Source organism: Moschus berezovskii, chromosome 16 (genome assembly GCF_049115385.1).
Source record: "Moschus berezovskii isolate FMDL1 chromosome 16, NW_MosBer_1.0, whole genome shotgun sequence".
Taxonomy (NCBI): Eukaryota; Metazoa; Chordata; class Mammalia; order Artiodactyla; family Moschidae; genus Moschus; species Moschus berezovskii.
Window position 1 is genome coordinate 53437100 of NC_142475.1, and position 18517 is coordinate 53455616.

At 52.1% G+C, this 18517-nt stretch overlaps 1 protein-coding gene across 6 annotated transcripts in view; it reads right to left on the reverse strand.

Moving 5' to 3' along the window:
* Positions 1 to 224: 224 nt before the first annotated feature.
* DENND3 (DENN domain containing 3) overlaps positions 225 to 18517 on the reverse strand; it is a 50330-nt gene continuing 32037 nt past the window's right edge. For 4 of the 6 annotated variants that reach the window (XM_055431736.2, XM_055431732.2, XM_055431734.2 and 1 more), the window contains 8 exons: positions 16623 to 16752; positions 13856 to 13963; positions 11978 to 12117; positions 8191 to 8351; positions 6840 to 6973; positions 2147 to 2265; positions 1928 to 2065; positions 225 to 1827 (listed from right to left, as the gene is read on the reverse strand). In XM_055431736.2, the coding sequence (XP_055287711.2) occupies positions 1627 to 1827; positions 1928 to 2065; positions 2147 to 2265; positions 6840 to 6973; positions 8191 to 8351; positions 11978 to 12117; positions 13856 to 13963; positions 16623 to 16752 (1131 nt within the window). In that variant the 3' untranslated portion in view covers positions 225 to 1626. Of the gene's footprint in view, positions 1828 to 1927; positions 2066 to 2146; positions 2266 to 4906; positions 5738 to 6839; positions 6974 to 8190; positions 8352 to 11977; positions 12118 to 13855; positions 13964 to 16622; positions 16753 to 18517 lie in introns of those variants that run through there. The other 2 variants (XM_055431733.2, XM_088844825.1) reach the window with 2 other exon arrangements.

The following is an 18517-nucleotide window of genomic DNA, read 5'->3' on the forward strand; positions in this document are numbered from 1 at the left end:
CTCCCACCAGCAGTGTAGGAGGGTTCCCCTTCCTCCACACCCTCTCCAGCATTTGTTATTTGTAGACTTTTGAATGATGTCCATTCTGACTGCTGTAAGGTGCTACCTCATGGGCGCTCTGATTTGAATTTCTCTGATTAGTGATGTTGAGCAGTCCGGTACTATTTTAAAGAAGCTCCCCCACCAAGTTAACACTGGCTAAAGTAAAGAAACTGGACAGCATGTTAGTACATGAGAATTTACTCCGGATGAGGTGAAAATACCTGGCTGCACGTGGATGGGAATTCAGTAATTTATGTGGATTCTGACGGGCTTTTACTCTAGTCTTTCATGTCTGTACAAAACCAGAATTCCACCTTCTGCCCTCCGCTGCTGGTCTTCCCTCTGGAAGTCAAGGGAACACACCTTCCCCAGAAGGATGGACTGGGGGGATTCAGCCGCCTGGTTCTTCTCTGCACAGCAGTCTCAGAACATTCCAGAACATGATCGAACCTTCCAGAATGTTCGGGTTCTATAAACCCAGCCAGAGGCTAGGCCACAGCTCTCAACCGGGAGTCACTGCAGACACCTCAGAAGCCTGGCTGTGTCCTGGGGCCTGACAGAGACCTCGCTCACAAGGTCTGGCAGGATGTCTAACCGGGTTCCCCAAACCCAGGGCAGAGGGTGTGGCAGCCAGCCTCCTGTGGTGGAGCACACTGTGGGTCCACAGGGGACAGCCTGGGGCCCTGACACAGCGCTCCCTCCACGCCCAGCAGCCATGCCGAAACAGGGACAAAAGCGCAACGTTACAGTAAAACTGTACAAAAGGCCTTTTGCTAATATGAGTATCTTCAGTTAAATAATAAGGCACTGTCCACATGTACATTACTCGCTGTGCACCCAGGATCCGGATGCAGCGGAAATGGGCACGCATTTCTGGTAAGGGCTAGTTCGTGCTGTTTTAGGTAGAGTGCTGATCTTTGGTATAAAATGTGTCTCTTTTCATTATAAAAACACTGCATTTGTTAAAAAGAAAACTCAGAGCCTATCTCAGCCCCGTGCAGACAGCCTCACCCCAGTGCTGTCCCCTCCTGGGCAGGCTCTGTCACCGGCTCTGATGGGCGACAGCAAGGGCCGGTGCAAACCTGCTCAACCGCAACGTGGTTGTTTGAAAAGCAGCCCTTCCCGTGAGCTTCGCTGGAAACGAGGCCAGTGTGCGGCCACCAGGTTCCTGGAAGCTTGGCGCCTGGTAACTGGCCAGTGAGTGAGGGAAGCGGGCGGGAAAGCATGGCCAGAGACCAGCAGTCTGCAGCTCATGGGTGCTTTGGCTCAATGGCTCCCGGCTGGCCTGGCACTGGCCCAGGGTGTAGATTCTGGAACCATCCAGACATCACAGGAGGGCTTCTTGGCAGAGGCTGCCTGAGAAACTCTACCCCACCCCACCCCCGCCCCGCTGAAACGGTCCAGTTTCAGCCAACGTCCAGGAGGGGAAGTGTGACAACGGCAGTCAGAGAGCCCAGGAGGCCCTGCAGTGGGCACCCCCCCAACACTGGGCAGACGGCCCCGACTGGCTCGGACTGCCTCCCCTGGGGAAGCGCCAGCAGCTGGAAGGTGCATCCCTGGCTCGCAGCGCACACACACCCTCGGTCACTCGACCTTCCAGATGGCGATCTTCCCCTCCTCACGGCCGGCGCCGCTCAGCACGTATCTGTCCTCCGCGGAGCAAAGTGTCTTCACCGTGTCTGCGTGGGCCACCAGCTCCTTTTCCACCGTCCTCCTCTCCGCGTCCATCACGTAGATCTTCCCCTTCAGTCGGCCCTGCGACAGCCCTGTGGTGCCCACCCAGATCTGCCAGGAGAAGCAGGCATCGCATGTGTAGCCCAGCTGGGAGGCGCGTGGGGCCCCCGGGCAGGCAGCAAGGGGCACCCCCAGGCCCGCGTGCACTCACCTGCTTCTTCACCCTGATCATGCAGTTGATCTCAGAGCAGTCCTGGAGGTGGATCCTCTGCGGGGGCTGGGCTAGGTCCTGCAGGCTCCAGACGTAGACATCGGGGTACCCGGCACAGGCCACCCAGAGCTGCTCCTGCTAAAGTGAAACGGGTCAGGGCAAGCGCAGCAGCAGTCCCGCAGCTCCAGGGCGCCGGGCCAGCCCAACGCGCCAGGGTACCTCGGGCATGAGCTGGAATCCCAGGAAGGAGGTGCCTGTCTCTTTAAAGCTCCCGTCGATCTTCAGCTCTTGACAAGGAGATCCATTCATGTTCACCACCAGGATGCTGTCTCCAGTGCCTGCAGGACCGAAGAGCAGGATGAGGGGCGGGCAGAGTGAACGTGGAGCTCAGGGACAAAAGGGCCGTGAGGGCTCAGAGTGACCGGCAGGCCACGGCCCCTTCCCCACATCTGAGTGCGGCATGAGACACTCTAACTACAGCCTCCGTGTTACAGGCCTAGACAGCACATTAAAAAGCAGAGACATAATTTTGCTGACAAAGGTCCATCTAGTCAAAGCTATGGTTTTTCCAATAGTCATGTATGGATGTGAGAGTTGGACCATAAAGAAAGCTGAGCACCAAACAATTGATGCTTTTGAACTCTGGTGTTGGAAAAGACTGTTGAGAGTCCCTTGGCCAGCAAGGAGATCCAACCAGTCCATCCTAAAGGAGATCAGTCCTGAATATTCATTGGAAGGACTGATGCTGAAGCTGAAACTCCAATACCTTGGCCACCTGATGTGAAGAACTGACTCACTGGAAAAGACCCTGATGCTGGGAAAGATTGAAGGCAGGAGGAGAGGGGATAACAGGATGAGATGGTTGGATGGCATCACTGATTCGATGGACGTGAGTTTGAGTAAGGTCCGGGAGTTGGTGATGGACAGGGAGGCCTGGCATGCTGCTGTCCATGGGGTTACAAAGAGTCGGACACGACTGAGCGACTGAACTGAACCTCCAGGTGGTGCTTTCACGTCTTCCCTCAGAGACCCTTGGGTGGTTAGCACTATCTTTACCGACAAGGAAGCAGGTGGACTCCTTCCTGCCATGGTTATTCGCAGCCACGCCGTGTGCCAGGCCCATGGAGAGGATCCGAGCTGCAGGCAGTGGCTCCCAGCCTGTGCGACACACCTCACTGTCGAAGTTCCTCTGACTGCTTCTGTTAGTCACTCCACCAAACCAAGTCTCCACATCATGAGAGCTACAGGTCATCAAAATTATCCAGCAGCGAGGTCATCAGACCAAGGCTCCAAGGGAGACAGAGTCAGGTTCAACATAAGGTGAGGAGCCGCAGGGCTGTCCTCTCGGGGTTTTTATTGCCTGCTCCCTCTGCCTCCCGCCCTGCATGAAGCCACGGGGACAGGAGGACACAGCCCCGCCCCGCAGGCAGCACCATCTGGTTGCAGAGGGAGGAGGTGCAAGTCCACCCAGCTTCCTGTCACAGTGGGTGGACTCCAAGCCCACCGAGAAACGACCCTTGGCAGTGCTCAGGACTCAGGAGCTCAGCTGGGTTCTCAGTCACAGGAGGCGAGAGCCTTTCCTTCCTACCCGAGACCTAATAGAAACCCCAGCATCCCTCCAGGAAGGCTTTCATCCCGAGGTGCCATCATCCACTTGGCCTAATTAAGAAGGTCCTTTCAGATGCTTCTACTTGTTAGGAATACCTGGGCGGCAGGGCGTCCTGCCAAGAGGCGCTAATGCCCCCGGGACTCCCCTCCTTAGTGCCGACCAGCACGCTCACTGCCCACCAGCCCTGCAGAGCGCGGCAGGCGGACTTCACAGCCACCAGCCTGTGTGAGCGCGCAGGGGGCCTGCTGCACACAGAGCAGGGGGCGGGGCCACAGATGTGGGTGAACTGATCACTGGCCTCGAGGTGTCCCGCCTGTCTGGGCCGCCTTCTGGGATAACTGCCAGTGAGTGGCCCTCACAGTCACTGATGCTCCGAGGCCCACATTCTGCCTCTAGCATCTCCCAGCTGCCAGCCTGCTCTCCAGGGGAAAGATGATGGCATTTCCACCTCACCTTTCAGATGAGCAGAGAAACTGAGGTGCCAGGGTCCAGCCCAAAGTGATCAGTCGTCTGTGACGACCCCAGATCTGATACTGAATGCACACAGAGGCTGCAGCCTGGACCACCCGTGCGCCTCCCAGTGCCCACCTCCAACCACAGGGAGCAGGACCGGCTCCACTCCCTCCCAGTAACCACCAGAGCTGCACCCTGTGAGGGGTGCTCAGGCCTGGGGCCAGGGCCGGGGGTGCTGCGGCGCTGCAGCAGACGTAGACTTAGGGGAAGGCACAGAGGGTCCGAAACACTGGCCAAACTGGAGGGGGCAGTCAGGACCCCCAGGCTCACCCCACCCAGGGCCTGTGCGGGAGTCAGAGGCACCGCCCTGCCCCTCCACACTCACATGCTTTCAGGCCATACATCAGCGCCCACAGACCCCATCGGCTGAGTGACCGAGGTTTTAGCTTGTTATCCTTGCTTAAAGACTTGGAACAGCACTTCACAGTACACGTTGTTCTTTACCCAAAGAAACCCTGCTTTCCTCTTGTGCTTTTCTCATTGTTCAACAGGAAAACTACTTACTGTACTCATTAACTTGAAAAATATGAGGAATTCCACCCTGAAAACGAGGTTATCTGCCCTTATTCTAATCTGTTATATCCCTCCCCATATTTAACAGGGACCTTTTAGTCCCAAATGCATCCATGAATGGACACACACACATCTGACAGTCACTGGAGACCAACCAAAGCTGAAGGATATAGTCTTGGGAAGAACAAAGCTCGGTGAGCAGCACAGTTCCCGAGATTCCCCTCAATTCAAGAAAGCAAACCGCAGGCAAGATCAACACAAACCCCTTCACACCCAAGCACACTATTCCAACTCCTGCAAACCAGAGACAGGATCTTAAAAGCAGCCACTAACCCCAGACACACTCTGTTCAGCAGAACGTTGGGAATGGCGACCGACTGCTATCAGGAACAAGAAGAGCTGCGAGACGATGGAGCGACATTTCTACCGAGCAGGGAAACCACAGCTGTCAACCTGGACCCCGTTTACAGCAGACACAGGTCCCTGGGAACCCGAAGGCTGAGAGGCAGTGTGACGCAAGGCAGAAACCTGAATCTTAAGAAGCGACGAAGCTCACCAGAAGTGAAAAACATGTGGACAAAAATAAATTTTTTTCTTAATTTCTTTGTAAGACCATTGAGTACTCAGGCAAAATTTTCTAAAATATGAAGTTTATCACAATCATAGCAATAAAATATGGCATTTAACAACAATAGGAAGGGGAAAGAAAGGTAAATGGAATTACTTCTACTGCTGTCCACTGTGTCCATTATACATGAAGTGGTGTAATAGTTATTGAAGGTAAGTAGTGAGAAGTTAAGGCTGCATATTGAAATCCTTAGAGTCGTTGCTAAAAAGTAGAACAAAGCCCAGAGAACTAAAGAGACAATAAAAAAGATTAAATTGAATATTAAAAAAAAAAAAAAAAAAGCCCAAAAAGAGGCAGGAAAGGAGTAACAAAAGTACAGATGGGAAAATGGAGGGGAAAAAAAAAAGTTTACACCCAGCCATGACACAACTGAGGGACTTCACTTTCACTTTTCACCTTCATGCATTGGAGAAGGAAATGGAAACCCACTCCAGTGTTCTTGCCTGGAGAATCCCAGGGACAGGGGAGCCTGGTGGGCTGCCGTCCGTGGGGTCGCACAGAGTCGGACACGACTGAAGCGACTTAGCAGCAGCAGATCATTAATCGCCTTGAAAATGAGAAGACCTATGAGCACAGGATCTGAACAGCCACGTCTCTGAAGAAAACAGAGAGATGGCAAACAGTCCATGAGTCACTGGGGGAAATGCAACCAAAGTCACAGTGAGATACCACTTCATACCCACCAGGACAGTTACCATAAAAAATAGATGACAGGTTTGGTAAGGATGGGGAGGAACTAGAAGCCTCATATACCACTGGTGGGGATATAAAACGATGTGGCAGCGTCAGAGAAGATGACAGTTTCTCAAATGGTGAAACATGGTTAACTCAGGTCCAGCCACAGGGAAACCAGTAATGGAGCTGTAGCATCCACACAGTGGAACGATGGTGCTGTTGCTCCTCAAACCCTGTGCATGATGAACCCTAAAAACATCATGTTGCCTGTCCTGAGCCAGATGAAAAGAGCGCACGCTGTAGAGCCCATCTACAGCAAGTTCAAGAACCAGGAAAACAAACCCACGGGAGAATTCAGAACAGGCGTTTCCCTGGAGAGGGGCACAGCGGGACCAGTGGCGCTGATGGAAACGTTCTGTGTCTCCCGTGGCAGGTGTTATGTGGTATGCCCTTTCAACACACAGTGAACTACACACACCCTGTGCATCTCGTCACAGGTTAAAACAAGCTTCGATTTAAAAAAGCATCCATGACCATCATCCATGGTATCTGGCACATGCTAGCGAAGCTTTCAAAGTGCAGGCCACGTTTGTGCTGTGATGTTCATAAATACAGAAACCACACCTCAGGCGTCTGCACCTCCCCATCAAAACCCGCCCCCCTTGGCGAAGTGCCCGCTTAGGACCACACACGTCAGCACACAGAGGATAGGGCCAGGAGGGCTGCGGGAGGAGCGGCCATGGCCCCAGGGGCGCAGCGAGAGCAGGAGGGAGGCTCACCGGGAGGGGCGGGGCAGCGGGAGGGGGAGGGGCATGGGGCGGGGCAGCGGGCGGCCTCACACTCGAGGGATGTGGGGAGCAGGCGAACAAAGAAGGAACCTGCGTTCTGAAGCCCCAGTTGGAATGCGAAGCGGAGGAAAGGGCCTAGCCTCTTCCTGGCCTAGCGGGGGCAGGGGCCAGGGCCGGGGCACTTACAGCACCAGAGGCGGCCGTCGTGCAGTCTGATGGCCAAGAGCCCTCCACTGGGCACCTGGAACCTGCCGGTCACCCGCAGGGAGCTTGCGTTCCAGGCCAGGACCGTCCCGTCGGCGCTGCACGAGTACACAGTGCTGGGGAGTGAACACATGCGCTCACTTAACTGCGGCCCCGAGAAGACCACATGATGGTGATGATGACGCTGATGATGCAAAGATGGCCCTTCCATCCAAAAAGAACAAAGCTGCCACCAGGCAAGCACCCACGACCCTGCCAGTGGGGACACCGGGGACGCCAGTATGGTGGGGGTAAGCTCAGTGCCCACGCCCGCTCCCGGCCCCTCCATCAGGGACTGTGAGCAGAACCTCACTAAAATCTAACTCCCCCAACAAGGGGCCAAAAGCCAGTGCTCCCTGCACCCCTGCACAGCGAGCTCAAGGGTCAGCAGGGCTTGGGGCCAGCAGCTGCAGGGGGCAGGCTCGGCTAGTGCTGTGTGTGCCCTCCACCTTCTGATGGCATGTCCCCTTCAACTGAGGACCCAGGTCCACCCGACTGAGGACACACGCACCCCTGCAACTCGGGGGACAGGAGGGTGGGGGTGGCACCAAGGGAGCCACCAAAAAGGAGCCACGGTCACTTGTGTCCACTTGCTCCCAGGTCACAGCGGGAAGCGGGGCTCCACCTGGTGCTCAGTGCCCCCCACCCCCCACCTGCTGTGTGCCAGGCCCTGATCCAGGCCCAGGCCACAGCGAGAGAACAGGGGCTACCCTCAGGGCCTGACGGTCTTAACAAAGGACAGTGCAGAATGAGGTGAGGTTCAACAGCTAGCGGGCTGGACTGCAGTCCCGAAGAAAGACATGTTGATGCCCTTACTCTGGCACTTCAAATGCCACCTTAGTTCACAGCAGCGTCTTCACAGTAGTTAAATGATGCTAACAGGGTGGACCCTAATCCAGCTACTGACCAGCGTCCGAATGAGAAGGGCACAGCTGGACAGAGCCACACGGGGGTCCCACGCAAAGACAGAGGACTTCAGTGATGCACCCACGGACCAAGGACAGCAAGCCAACCCCAGAGTCAGGGAACAGGCTAGGAGGCCAGGGGCCCGCTGCGTGCCCACCATGTTCACCCCAGAGGAGGTCTACTCTGACCATGTCTTCAGACCACTTCTCTGTACCCATGACCAGAGTCACGCAGGGATGTCCCCTGGCTCACCTGCCAGACCTGCTTCGCTCCCCCTGCCCAGCCCGGGCCCTGCTGGCCATCACCCACGGCCACCGGGACCCTGCCCTCTGGGACCCCGACCCGCCCACAAGCCAGGCAGCCCCCCACCCGGTAAAGCCCGCCACACCTGGGCGCCTGCACCCCATCCTGCACAGCCAGGCCCGTGATGCTGGAGCGGTGGTCGGTGAGCTGCTTGTTGCAGGACATGCTGTGGACACTGATGATGTAGATAACCGAGTCCTCCGAGCCGACCCACACCTGGCTCTGCTCCGCCATCACCATGCAGTTCTGTCGGGCCAAGGAGACAGCAGCGCGGTCAGCGGCCCATGTGTCCTGCACCGAGCCGCCGCTCCAGGGGACCCACAGGCTCAGGTTCCTGCTGGCCTCAGGTCACACCACTGTCACACGATCAACACATCATCACTGAAGTGTGTTTCTGTTTAAGGACACCTTTGATCCTTGAACAACACAGGTCCGAACTGCGTCCACACCTCCATAAGGCTCTTCAGCTCTATACTAGGGCACCATTTTAAACAGCAAAATCACACACACACACAAAGCACAAAAATGGGAAAGACGTGGAGCTAAATAGGCCGTGGAAAGGACACCTGTGCACAGTGTGAGCTGACCTCAGAGGCAGAGCCGCCTCGCCCGACCTCGGATAAAACACGTACTCAGCTCCCAGGCCCTGTCCACGAGCACAACTGGACAACCACGAAAGCTCCATTAGCGTTTGTTCTGGGGCCACAAATCAATGAGCGATGAGGCAAATCTGCAAACAATGAGGATTGATTGCACCCTAGCAAGAAACAAAACCGCCAGTGCTCCTGCAGCTGGAGTCAGCTCTCAGGGATTCCGGTGTGGCAAGGATCGACAGCAGTGATGATCTGCAGGGTTTCCGAAATTAGAAATTAAGGGCGAAGACACTGAAGGGCTATAAAAGGCACGTAAGTGTGTGAGCCGTTAAGTGTGTCTGCTGGTACATCTCAGCCAACCCGACTGCACCCCTAAAAGTTTCCTGAGCTGGTGCTGGACTTCATCCACGACACTAGCAACGTTTTACTGAAACTGAACAGATGTCTCAGGTTTTCAAATACAAGAATAACAGTTACATCATGTTGGAGGGGCCAAGGCTAGATCTAATACAGTACATGACTATCAATGGTGGTTACTGTTACTTTATCTGGTGGTTACCATTGCTTATCTGGTGGTTACTTTTACTTATCGTTGCCACATGAAAGAGCTTATAAAAACTGACAGTTTCAATTTTACCAATATGTGTTTTCGAAAGATGCTACTTTGCTAATTTCAGAATTATTTTAAAAAGCCCTTTCTTTTGTGGCATCTACAAGAGAATTATTATAATTTTAGTAAAGTGTCTTTCTTTAGTGGCCCAAGGATATCTCAGATAAACTACTTTGAACTTCAAATTTCAGAGGAGGCAGAATTTTCTGGAGATAATTGCCCAAGTTTCTGCCTTGGCAAATGATACAAAATGTCCCTGTGAAACTAGTGGGAAGATATTTTCACATAATTTGTTAACTTTCTGCTTTAATTAAATGTTACCTGGCCTAATTGGCGATCATTAGAGATTGATACAAAATGCAGCCATTTGATTTCATTTTCAGGAGGATTTTAAAGTTTTAAACAGTCTTTGAAATGCTTATAACTAACAGGGAGGCCTGGCGTGCTGTGATTCATGGGGTCGCAAAGAGTCGGACACAACTGAGCGACTGAACTGAACTGAAGAAGCAACAGGAAAAAATTAAATTTTAGAGTAAGAATGATGTCCTTAATTTTTCCTTCTTGTTTTTTGTTTCATCTAAAGCATTATTAGATTTCTATAAATATTTTGCTCTAATGTGCCTTGGATCCCATTTCTTTATCATCCTAAGCTCATTATTTGAATGTGGAGGGAGATGGTTTTTAGCAACTTTAAGAATGATCCCCACCCTTTGGCAACATGGATTTGAATCACAGTGTTTCACCCCAGTTTTGGAAGCATAGACTGTGCCATAGATTGTCCCCTTGTTTTTAGATGATGGAACGTGACCATCAAAGTGGATATAAGCTGAACACTTAGGTATGCAAACTTCACCTTGCTTTTCACAGGAAAAAAAAAGTTGTTTCATGTTAAAGGAGTTAGCATGAAACTTTTCCTAGCAAGACCCCTTGGGACAGTGGCTTCTTTTGTGCCCTCTGAGGGTCTTGAACAGGATGAAGCCCACCAGAGAGTAGGTGTGACAGCATTTTGAACAGCAGGGTAGTGTCGCCAAAGACACCCGAACCCCACCAGCAAGAAAGCACGGATCGCCCCTCTCCTGGAAACACTGGAATTCACAAGGTCCGTGCCAGGTGTGGTTGTGTTAAGCCCTGGGGCATGCGGGTGACATCACAGCGAAACAAATTATTTTCAAAGAGTCGTGAGGGGTCTTGAGAACCCTCCAAAACCAGTGGGCTGGTCCTGGTAACACTAGTGGCTACAGACCTAACACTTGACCCTGGGTTTCTAAGGGGTGGGGTGAGGTAGTTTTTGCACGAAATTAAAAGACGCTTGCTCCTTGGAGGAAAAGCTATGATCAACTGAGACAGCATATTAAAAAGCAGAGACATTACTCTGTCAACAAAGGTCTGTCTAGTCAAAGCTATAGTTTTTCCAGTGGTCATGTATGGATGTGAGAGTTGGACTGTGAAGAAAGCTGAGCACTGAAAAAATGATGCTTTTGAACGGTGATGTTGGAGAAGACTCTTGAGAGTCCCTTGGACGGAAAGGAGATCCAACCAGTCCATCCTAAAGGGAATCAGTCCTAAATATTCATTGGAAGGACTGATGCTGAAGCTGAAGTGCCAATACTTTGGCCACCTGATGCGAAGAACTGACTCATTGGAAAAGACCCTGATGTGGGAAAGATTGAAGGTGGGAGGAGAAGGGGACGACAGAGGATGAGATGGTTGGATGGCATCACCGACTCAACGGACATGAGTTTGACTCATGTCCTGTCCAGGAGTTGGTGATGGACAGGGAAGCCTGGAGTGCTGCAGTCCATGGGGTCACAGAGTTGGACTCAACTGAGCGACTGAACTGAACTTTCTTTTAATAAAGTAAAGTTGACTAAGTTATCAGTCTAAAAGCTTAAACAATTGAGGTTTCTCAACCACACGCTAACTATGATATCATGCAAATTTTTATTTACGTGGTTCTTAGTCTCGACCCCAAATATGTTAAAATAATTCCAGTGTCCGCTTTTGGTGACTGGAAATGTAAATGTGAGAATACCGCCCTGCCCTTCACGGGACTGAAATCCAGTTTTATAATAGTTTTCAGAGTGCGGGGGTGGTGAAAGCCATTATCTGCTCACTTAAATAAGAATATTTAAGTGAAAGACAGAACAAGTTTACATTCAATTTAAAAGCCCAAAATAAAAATGAAAACCCCTCAGGCTTCCCTGGGACTCAGTGATAAAGGCTCTGCCTGTGAATGCAGGAACCATGGATTCGATCCCTGATCCAGGAAGATCCCACATGCTGTGGAGCGCTAGGCCCGTGTGCCACAACTGCTGATCATGTGCCCTGGTGCCTGCGAATCACAGCTACTGAAGCCTAAGTGTTCTAGAACCGTGGTCTGCACCAAGAGAAGCCGCCACAATGAGAAGCACGGCGACTAGAGAGTGGCCCCTGCTCACCCCAACCACAGAAAAGCCCGCACAGCAACAAAGTCACAGCACAGCCCAGAGTAAACAAACAAAATATAAAGCTCTAAAAAAAATGAAAGCCCCAACTCAACAGGACTCAGTGATGCGTGGGGCTCAAGTATCCGCTGCCTATGCAGGTGGACATGTTCGCTTTCCAAAACCGCAACTGAACCCGGAAGCTGATGAAAACTGTCCACACTGAGCAGCACACCGTTTACTCACCAGCCTGGAAGTGCCCACTCGAAAGCAGTGCTGGTGGATCATCCAGGAGGAAGCATCAAATACGATCACCTTGCCCTCGTCCAGCGCGCACCATAATTTGGGGTGAGCATCCTCCACTTTTTCCGCTGGGTCAAGATGCCCTGAAGAGGAAAGCAACTCGACATGTTGAAAGAAAATCCTCTGCTGCATCAGCACGGGATTTGTGATTCATGCCAAGACTCAGGTCCTGCTCAGTGCCAGGTGCCACCCTGGGTGCCCAGACTCCAAAGGTGAGCACAGCCTGAACCGCCAAGCCCCTTGGAGCTCAGAGTCGCAGACCAGCTGGTTCAGCCAGAGAAGCACACAGACAGAGCCCTCCCCCAGGCAGGTTGGCAGGAGGCCTGAGCATTCTCTTGGGGGCAGCGCTTCAGGCAGCGGGAAGGGGGCTCAGGGACAGAGGAAGGGTCTGCGGCCACTGCACCCCCTTCCCCACGAGCACAGCCAGGCTCCCGCTGTCCCTACATCACCACACGCATTTGGCACCATTGGTCTCTCCCGTCATGGCCGCTCTGACACCGTGAAGATTTTGTTTTTTCACTTGTGGTTTGTTTGCATCTCCCTGGCGCTCACAAGGCTGATGGCTTTAGTCTGGTGTCTGGATCTCCTCCATGGGGAAGTGTTTACGCCTCCTGCCCACTTCTGAATCGGGCTCTTACTCTCCTTGACATGGAGCCGCTCTTTAAATACCACCGATTTCAAATACCCCATGTCGAGTCTATCCTCTTACGAACATCCTTTCTAAGTCTGCGACCATCACTTTCACTCACTTGAAAGTTTCTTTTAAAAATCCTTTATATGGTCAAATTCACCAACCTGTTCCTTCACGGCTCGTAGTCTTTCTGAGCTTTGTGACTTGTTTCCTTATCTTAAGGTCACGGTCATCGTCTGTATCATCATCTTCAAGGCTCATTTGCTTATGTTTGCTTTGCCTTTCATGTCCAGATCTCCGTCCTCGGAGCCGATGGCCATGTGTGATCTGAGGCGTGCCTGAGCTCCATCTTCTCCACGTGGACCCACAGCATCCCAGCGCCTCCTACAATGGAGACAGTCTTTCCCCCACCCCTGCTCTGAAGCACCACCTCAGTCCTAGTCCAGGAAGTGTGAATCTGCCAGTCTTTCTGGGGTGCTCATGCCTTGGTCTCCTGGCCCCTTTGGGGTGATCTGCCCACTGAGATGCAGTCTGCAGTCCCCCAGAGCCTGAGATGCTCCAAAGCTAGGCTCAGTGCCCGGGGCCTGGCTCCCTGGCTCCCAGCGTTCTTGGGGGGGTTGACCGCTGCTCCCCTGGTCCCTGACCAGGGGGAATGGCCAGCTGTGTCATCAGATGTGCACATCAGCCAGGAGGGGCCGTCATCCCATCCCAGTGACAACAGGCTCGCCCTGAACAAAGATGTGCGTGCAGAGGCTTTATCCGCTGGACGAGAGGACGGCAAGGCTGGATGGGGACTCAGCCACGCACGGCCCCTTGTGGCCTCCAAGTCCACAGACCAGCTGCACCTGGTCACCCAGAGTCCTGCCTCCAACGGCAGTAAACCACCTGGGCCCTGTCCACCCTCATCCTGCCATCGCCCTTCCACCTCAGTGCTGACCCTGAACACACGTCCCAACTCTCAGATTGCTTAAAAGAACAGCAGCGACACAGACAACATGGCCCTATTGGCACAGGCAGCCGTGATCCATGTCCCATGATAAACCATAATGGAAAAGAATATGAAGAAGAATGTGTATACGTGCATTGACTGGGTCACCTGCCGCACAGCAGAAATGAACACAACGCTGTAAATCAAGGAGATGCCAATAAAGCTGTAAAACCCAGCAGCGGCAGCAAGGGTCGGGCCTCACCTGGGGTGTAAAGCAGCGCATCGACAGCTCGCGGGGCAGTCTCCCCCGCCGAGGGGTTGATCTTGTGTTTCAGGGTTTCCGAGGTCGTCTTCGGAACCGCCATGGGCACTGAAAAGCAGACACGTCGGGGTCAGGTCCCCAGACTCCAGGACATACTCACACACTCTGCTTCCCTTAGGATATCAGTCCTGGGGTAAAGCCGGGATTTCTGAAACTGGACATAAGTAAAGCCAAGCATTTCTGGCCAGAGGGTGAGTGTCTGCCAAGGTCTCACACTGCCTGTCATCTAAACGCAGCTGTCAAGCTAAATGATATAACACTCAACTGTTAGGGATGCTCCAGCAGAGAGAAGACTTTGAATACTTCTCCATCAGTCTAACCCACAAGCAGCTCTCACCCCGGCCCATGGAATGGCTGCCGTGGGGGAAGTCCTGTGCACTGCAAAACCGTTAGCAGCATCCCTGGCCTCACCTGGTCAGTGCCAGTAACAACGCCCACCCCTACCCCCCGACACACACACGACAAATATCTCCAGTGCTTGCCAAGTGCTTGCCTCCAGGGACAGGGTGCAAACTTCAGAAAGTTTCATTTTTAGACCTTCCATCAGAAATGGACCACAAGCTATCACTGAAGCCCGGGATCACATATTGCTGCCTCATTACACTTCACACAGAGCAAACGGTCCTTGACTGGGAACAAGGGATCCGGGACACTGAGCTTGGGGACCGCCCCTGCAGTATGGGATCAAGAGTGAGTGTCACGTGCTGGGTCCCTCCGTAGAGACTGTGAATGTGATATCCAAGTGAGAAGGCGTTTCTGCAAACTCTTGACAAAGATCAGGCCTGAGCATGGAGTATTCTCCACAGCTCAAGTGTAGTGTGTATTTGATCTGGTTCCTAATTAAGGGGAGGAAAAAACCCTGCCGTCAACATCTGGCTCCAGGACTGTTGACAGGAGCTCCTCCAAGTCCCTCCAGCAACTGGAGCATTCTGGCTGCTCCCTGAGAGTGGGGTCCTGGGATGCGGGGGCGGTGGGGGGGCTTCTGGGACCAGGAAGCACTAGTGATGGCACGCTTAGTGACAGACACGGCAAAGAGCAAACCGCCCCAAGGGGATGAACACAAAACCAGGGCTTGCTTCCCTTTATTCTGGGATGACATTTTAAACAGACTCTTCCTGGCTATCGACTCAAGAGGAATAAAAACATGTCCAAACAAAAACTCGTACAGGAAATATTCACAGATGCACTGTGTGCAACAGGCAGGAAGCAGGAAACCTCGAACGGTCAACAGAGGGAGGGATAAACTATATTGTGTCCACCCAGCAGAGTGCACGCAGCCACAGAAGGGATGACGCAGTGGCCCCGCCACACGGATGACCCCTGGAGCACGGCACCAGGCGAAGGACGCCAGACACACAGACATGCACTGCCGTGAGCTCACGCACAGGGAGCACTCAGACGGCAAAAACGGGGCACCGCCCCAGCGACAGAAAGTAGGTTGGGGGTCGCTCAGCAGCTGAGCGGCGGCTGCTGAACGTATGGGGCTGCTTACTGGGGTGAGGAAAATGAAACCCACGGTGCTCATAGCTGTAGAGCTCTGAACACACTCAAACCAGTAAGGTGGACGCTGTGAAAGAGAATGGTGTGTGAACTACATCTCAGTAAAACTGCCACGTTTTTTAAAGTGCATACAAGCAAAACTAGCTGTCATCTGAGAAACATCCCTACAGGACTTCCCTGGTGACACAGTGGATAGGAACGCAGGGCTCACGGGTTCAGTCCCTGGTCAGGACTATCCCACACGTCCCAGAGCACCTAAGCCTGGGAGCCACAACTACTGAGCCTGCGCGCTGCAGCCACTGAAGCCCGCACGCCCACAGCCAGAGACGCCACACCACAAGAAGCCCGCGCCGCAGCAAAGAGCAGCCCCTGCTCGCCACAGCGAGACAGCCCGCGCCGCAGCAAAGACCCAGCATGGCCGCAACAAGGCTTCAAAAATCCCTACAACTTGCTCATCTGTGTTTCAAGAACTAACTTCACGTGGTGGGTGTAATCGAGCACATGTGACTTCCGGCACGTAGTAAGGTTGAGAGAGTAAGTGGTCCTCTACAGTCTCTGCTTCTTTATGCAAAGCGTGGACAGCTGGTTTTAGGAGATCATTTAAAAGTGAACACAAAACAGAAGTAGCTAAAAATGTTGCATAAACCTATTCTTATCTTCTATTTCCTGGACTTGAAAAATCTAAAAATAAAAAACTGAGCTAACCACTGACCTCTATGGCTTCCAGAATGTGAGAGCCAGATCTAAACCTACAGGCAAGAGACCAGAGAATTCCTAGGGGTGGGGAACTGACCAAATCAAGGGAAAAAAGTGAGATGGCCTTTGGGGGTCTCCCCATGCCCGAGCAGTGAGGTCCGGCAGTCAAGGACAACCACACACAGGGGTCCCTGTGGCCCTGCAGCGGACGTGTGTGTGACCACAGAGCTCCAGAGACTGTGACGGCAGTTCTGTGAGCCACTCAACGGAAACCCTGCTGTCGCGTCGTCGCTAATTCAGGCTCAGGACCGGCCGTGCGGGGTAGAGTGGATCCTGAAATGGTCAGGTGGCTCTGTGTCTGCTGAGGAGCAGAGCACCCAGGGGCCTGCTGGGCGAGGAAAGCAAGGACGCAGAGGGAGGCGCGGTGCTCAAACGGGGAACGCCCAGAAGAAAGAAGTCAGACCGTTGCTTCCAACTGATAAGACAAAAGCCAACCAGATAAAAACCTTACTTTCATTCTTCATCCTATCAAAGTAGGACAACTTGGAGGCCGCGTAAATGGCTCCCGGTGACTGCAGCGTGCCAACGACCGCGTCCATCAGGAGAACGTGCGTCAGAGCCTGCTGTACGTACTGGGGGTCCTGTGGGAGGCACGGTCATCTCAGCACAGCGTCTCTGAAATCACGTCCCGCTAAGAGTCTGTCCCGTTACACACAGCAATACTTTTAAAAATGTGTGGTTTTCAAAGCCACCTGCAGAGTTTAAATTTGGATTTCATGTCATGAACTTATGTTCCCTTAGTTGAGAACAAATACTGGTTGTCTCCACCCCTTCCCCAAAATAGTTGGAATAATCCTCCCACTCACTAGCCTATGAAATTACCCAGACCATAAAAGCTAACAATCAAAGAACTGATGCTCTCGAACTGTGGTGTTCAAGAGCTCTTGAGAGTCCCTTGGATCACAAGATCAAACCAGTCAATCCTCAAGGAAATCAATCCTGAATATTCATTGGAAGGACTGATGCTGAAGCTAAAGTGCCAATACTTTGGTCACCTGATGTGAAGACCCTGATGCTGGGAAAGATTGAAGGCGGGAGGAGAAGGGGGTAACAGAGGATGAGGTGACTGGATGGCATCATTCAACTCAATGCACGTGAGTTTGAGCAAACTCCAGGAGACAGTGATGGACAGGGAAGCCTGGCGTGCTGTAGTCCATGGGGCTGCAAAGAGTCAGACACAACTTAGCAACTGAACAACAACAACTTACTACCAACAAAGCCAGTGGAGGTGATGGAATTCCAGTTGATCAAATCCTGAAAGATGATGCTGTGAAAGTGCTGCACTCAATATGCCGGCAAATATGGAAAACTCAGCAGTGGCCACAGGACTGGAAAAGGTCAGTCTTCATTCCAATCCCAAAGAAAGGCAATGCCAAAGAATGCTCAAACTACCGCACAATTGCACTCATCTCACACGCTAGTAAAGTCATGCTCAAAATTCTCCAAGCCAGGCTTCAACAGTACGTGAACTGTGAACTTCCAGATGTTCAAGCTGGATTTAGAAAAGGCAGAGGAACCAGATCAAATTGTCAACATCTGTTGGATCATCAAAAAAACAAGAGAGTTCCAGAAAAACATCTGCTTTATTGACTATGCCAAAGCCTTTGACTGTGTGGATCACAACAAACTGTGGAAAATTCTTAAAGAGATGGGAATACCAGACCACCTGACCTGTCTCTTGAGAAATCTGTATGCAGGTCAAGAAGCAACAGTTAGAACTGGACATGGAACAACAGACTGGTTCCAAATCGGGAAAGGAGTACGTCAAGGCTGTATATTGTCACCCTGCTTATTTAACTTATATGCAGAGTACATCATGAGGAACGCTGGGCTGGAAAGAAGTACAAGCTGAAATCAAGATTGCCAGGAGAAATATCAATAACTTCAGATATGCAGATGACACCACCCTTATGGCAGAAAACTAAAGAGCCTCTTGACGAAAGTGAAAGAGGAGAGAGAAAATGTTGGCTTAAAACTCAACAGTCAGAAAACTAAAATCATGGCATCTGGTCCCATCACTTCATGGCAAATAGATCGGGAAACAATGGAAACAGTGACAGACTTTTATTTTGGGGGGCTCCAAAATCACTGTAGATGGTGACCACAGCCATGAAATTGAGAGATGCTTGCTCCTTGAAAGAAAAGTTATGACCAACCTAGGCGGCATATTAAAAAGCAGAGACATTATTTTGCCAACAAAGGTCTGTCTAGTCAAAGCTATGGTTTTTCCAGTAGTCATGTATGGATGTGAGAGTTGGACCATAAAGAAAGCTGGGCGCCTAACAATTGATGCTTTTGAACTGTGGTGTTGGAGAAGATTCTTGAGAGTCCCATGGACTGCAAGGA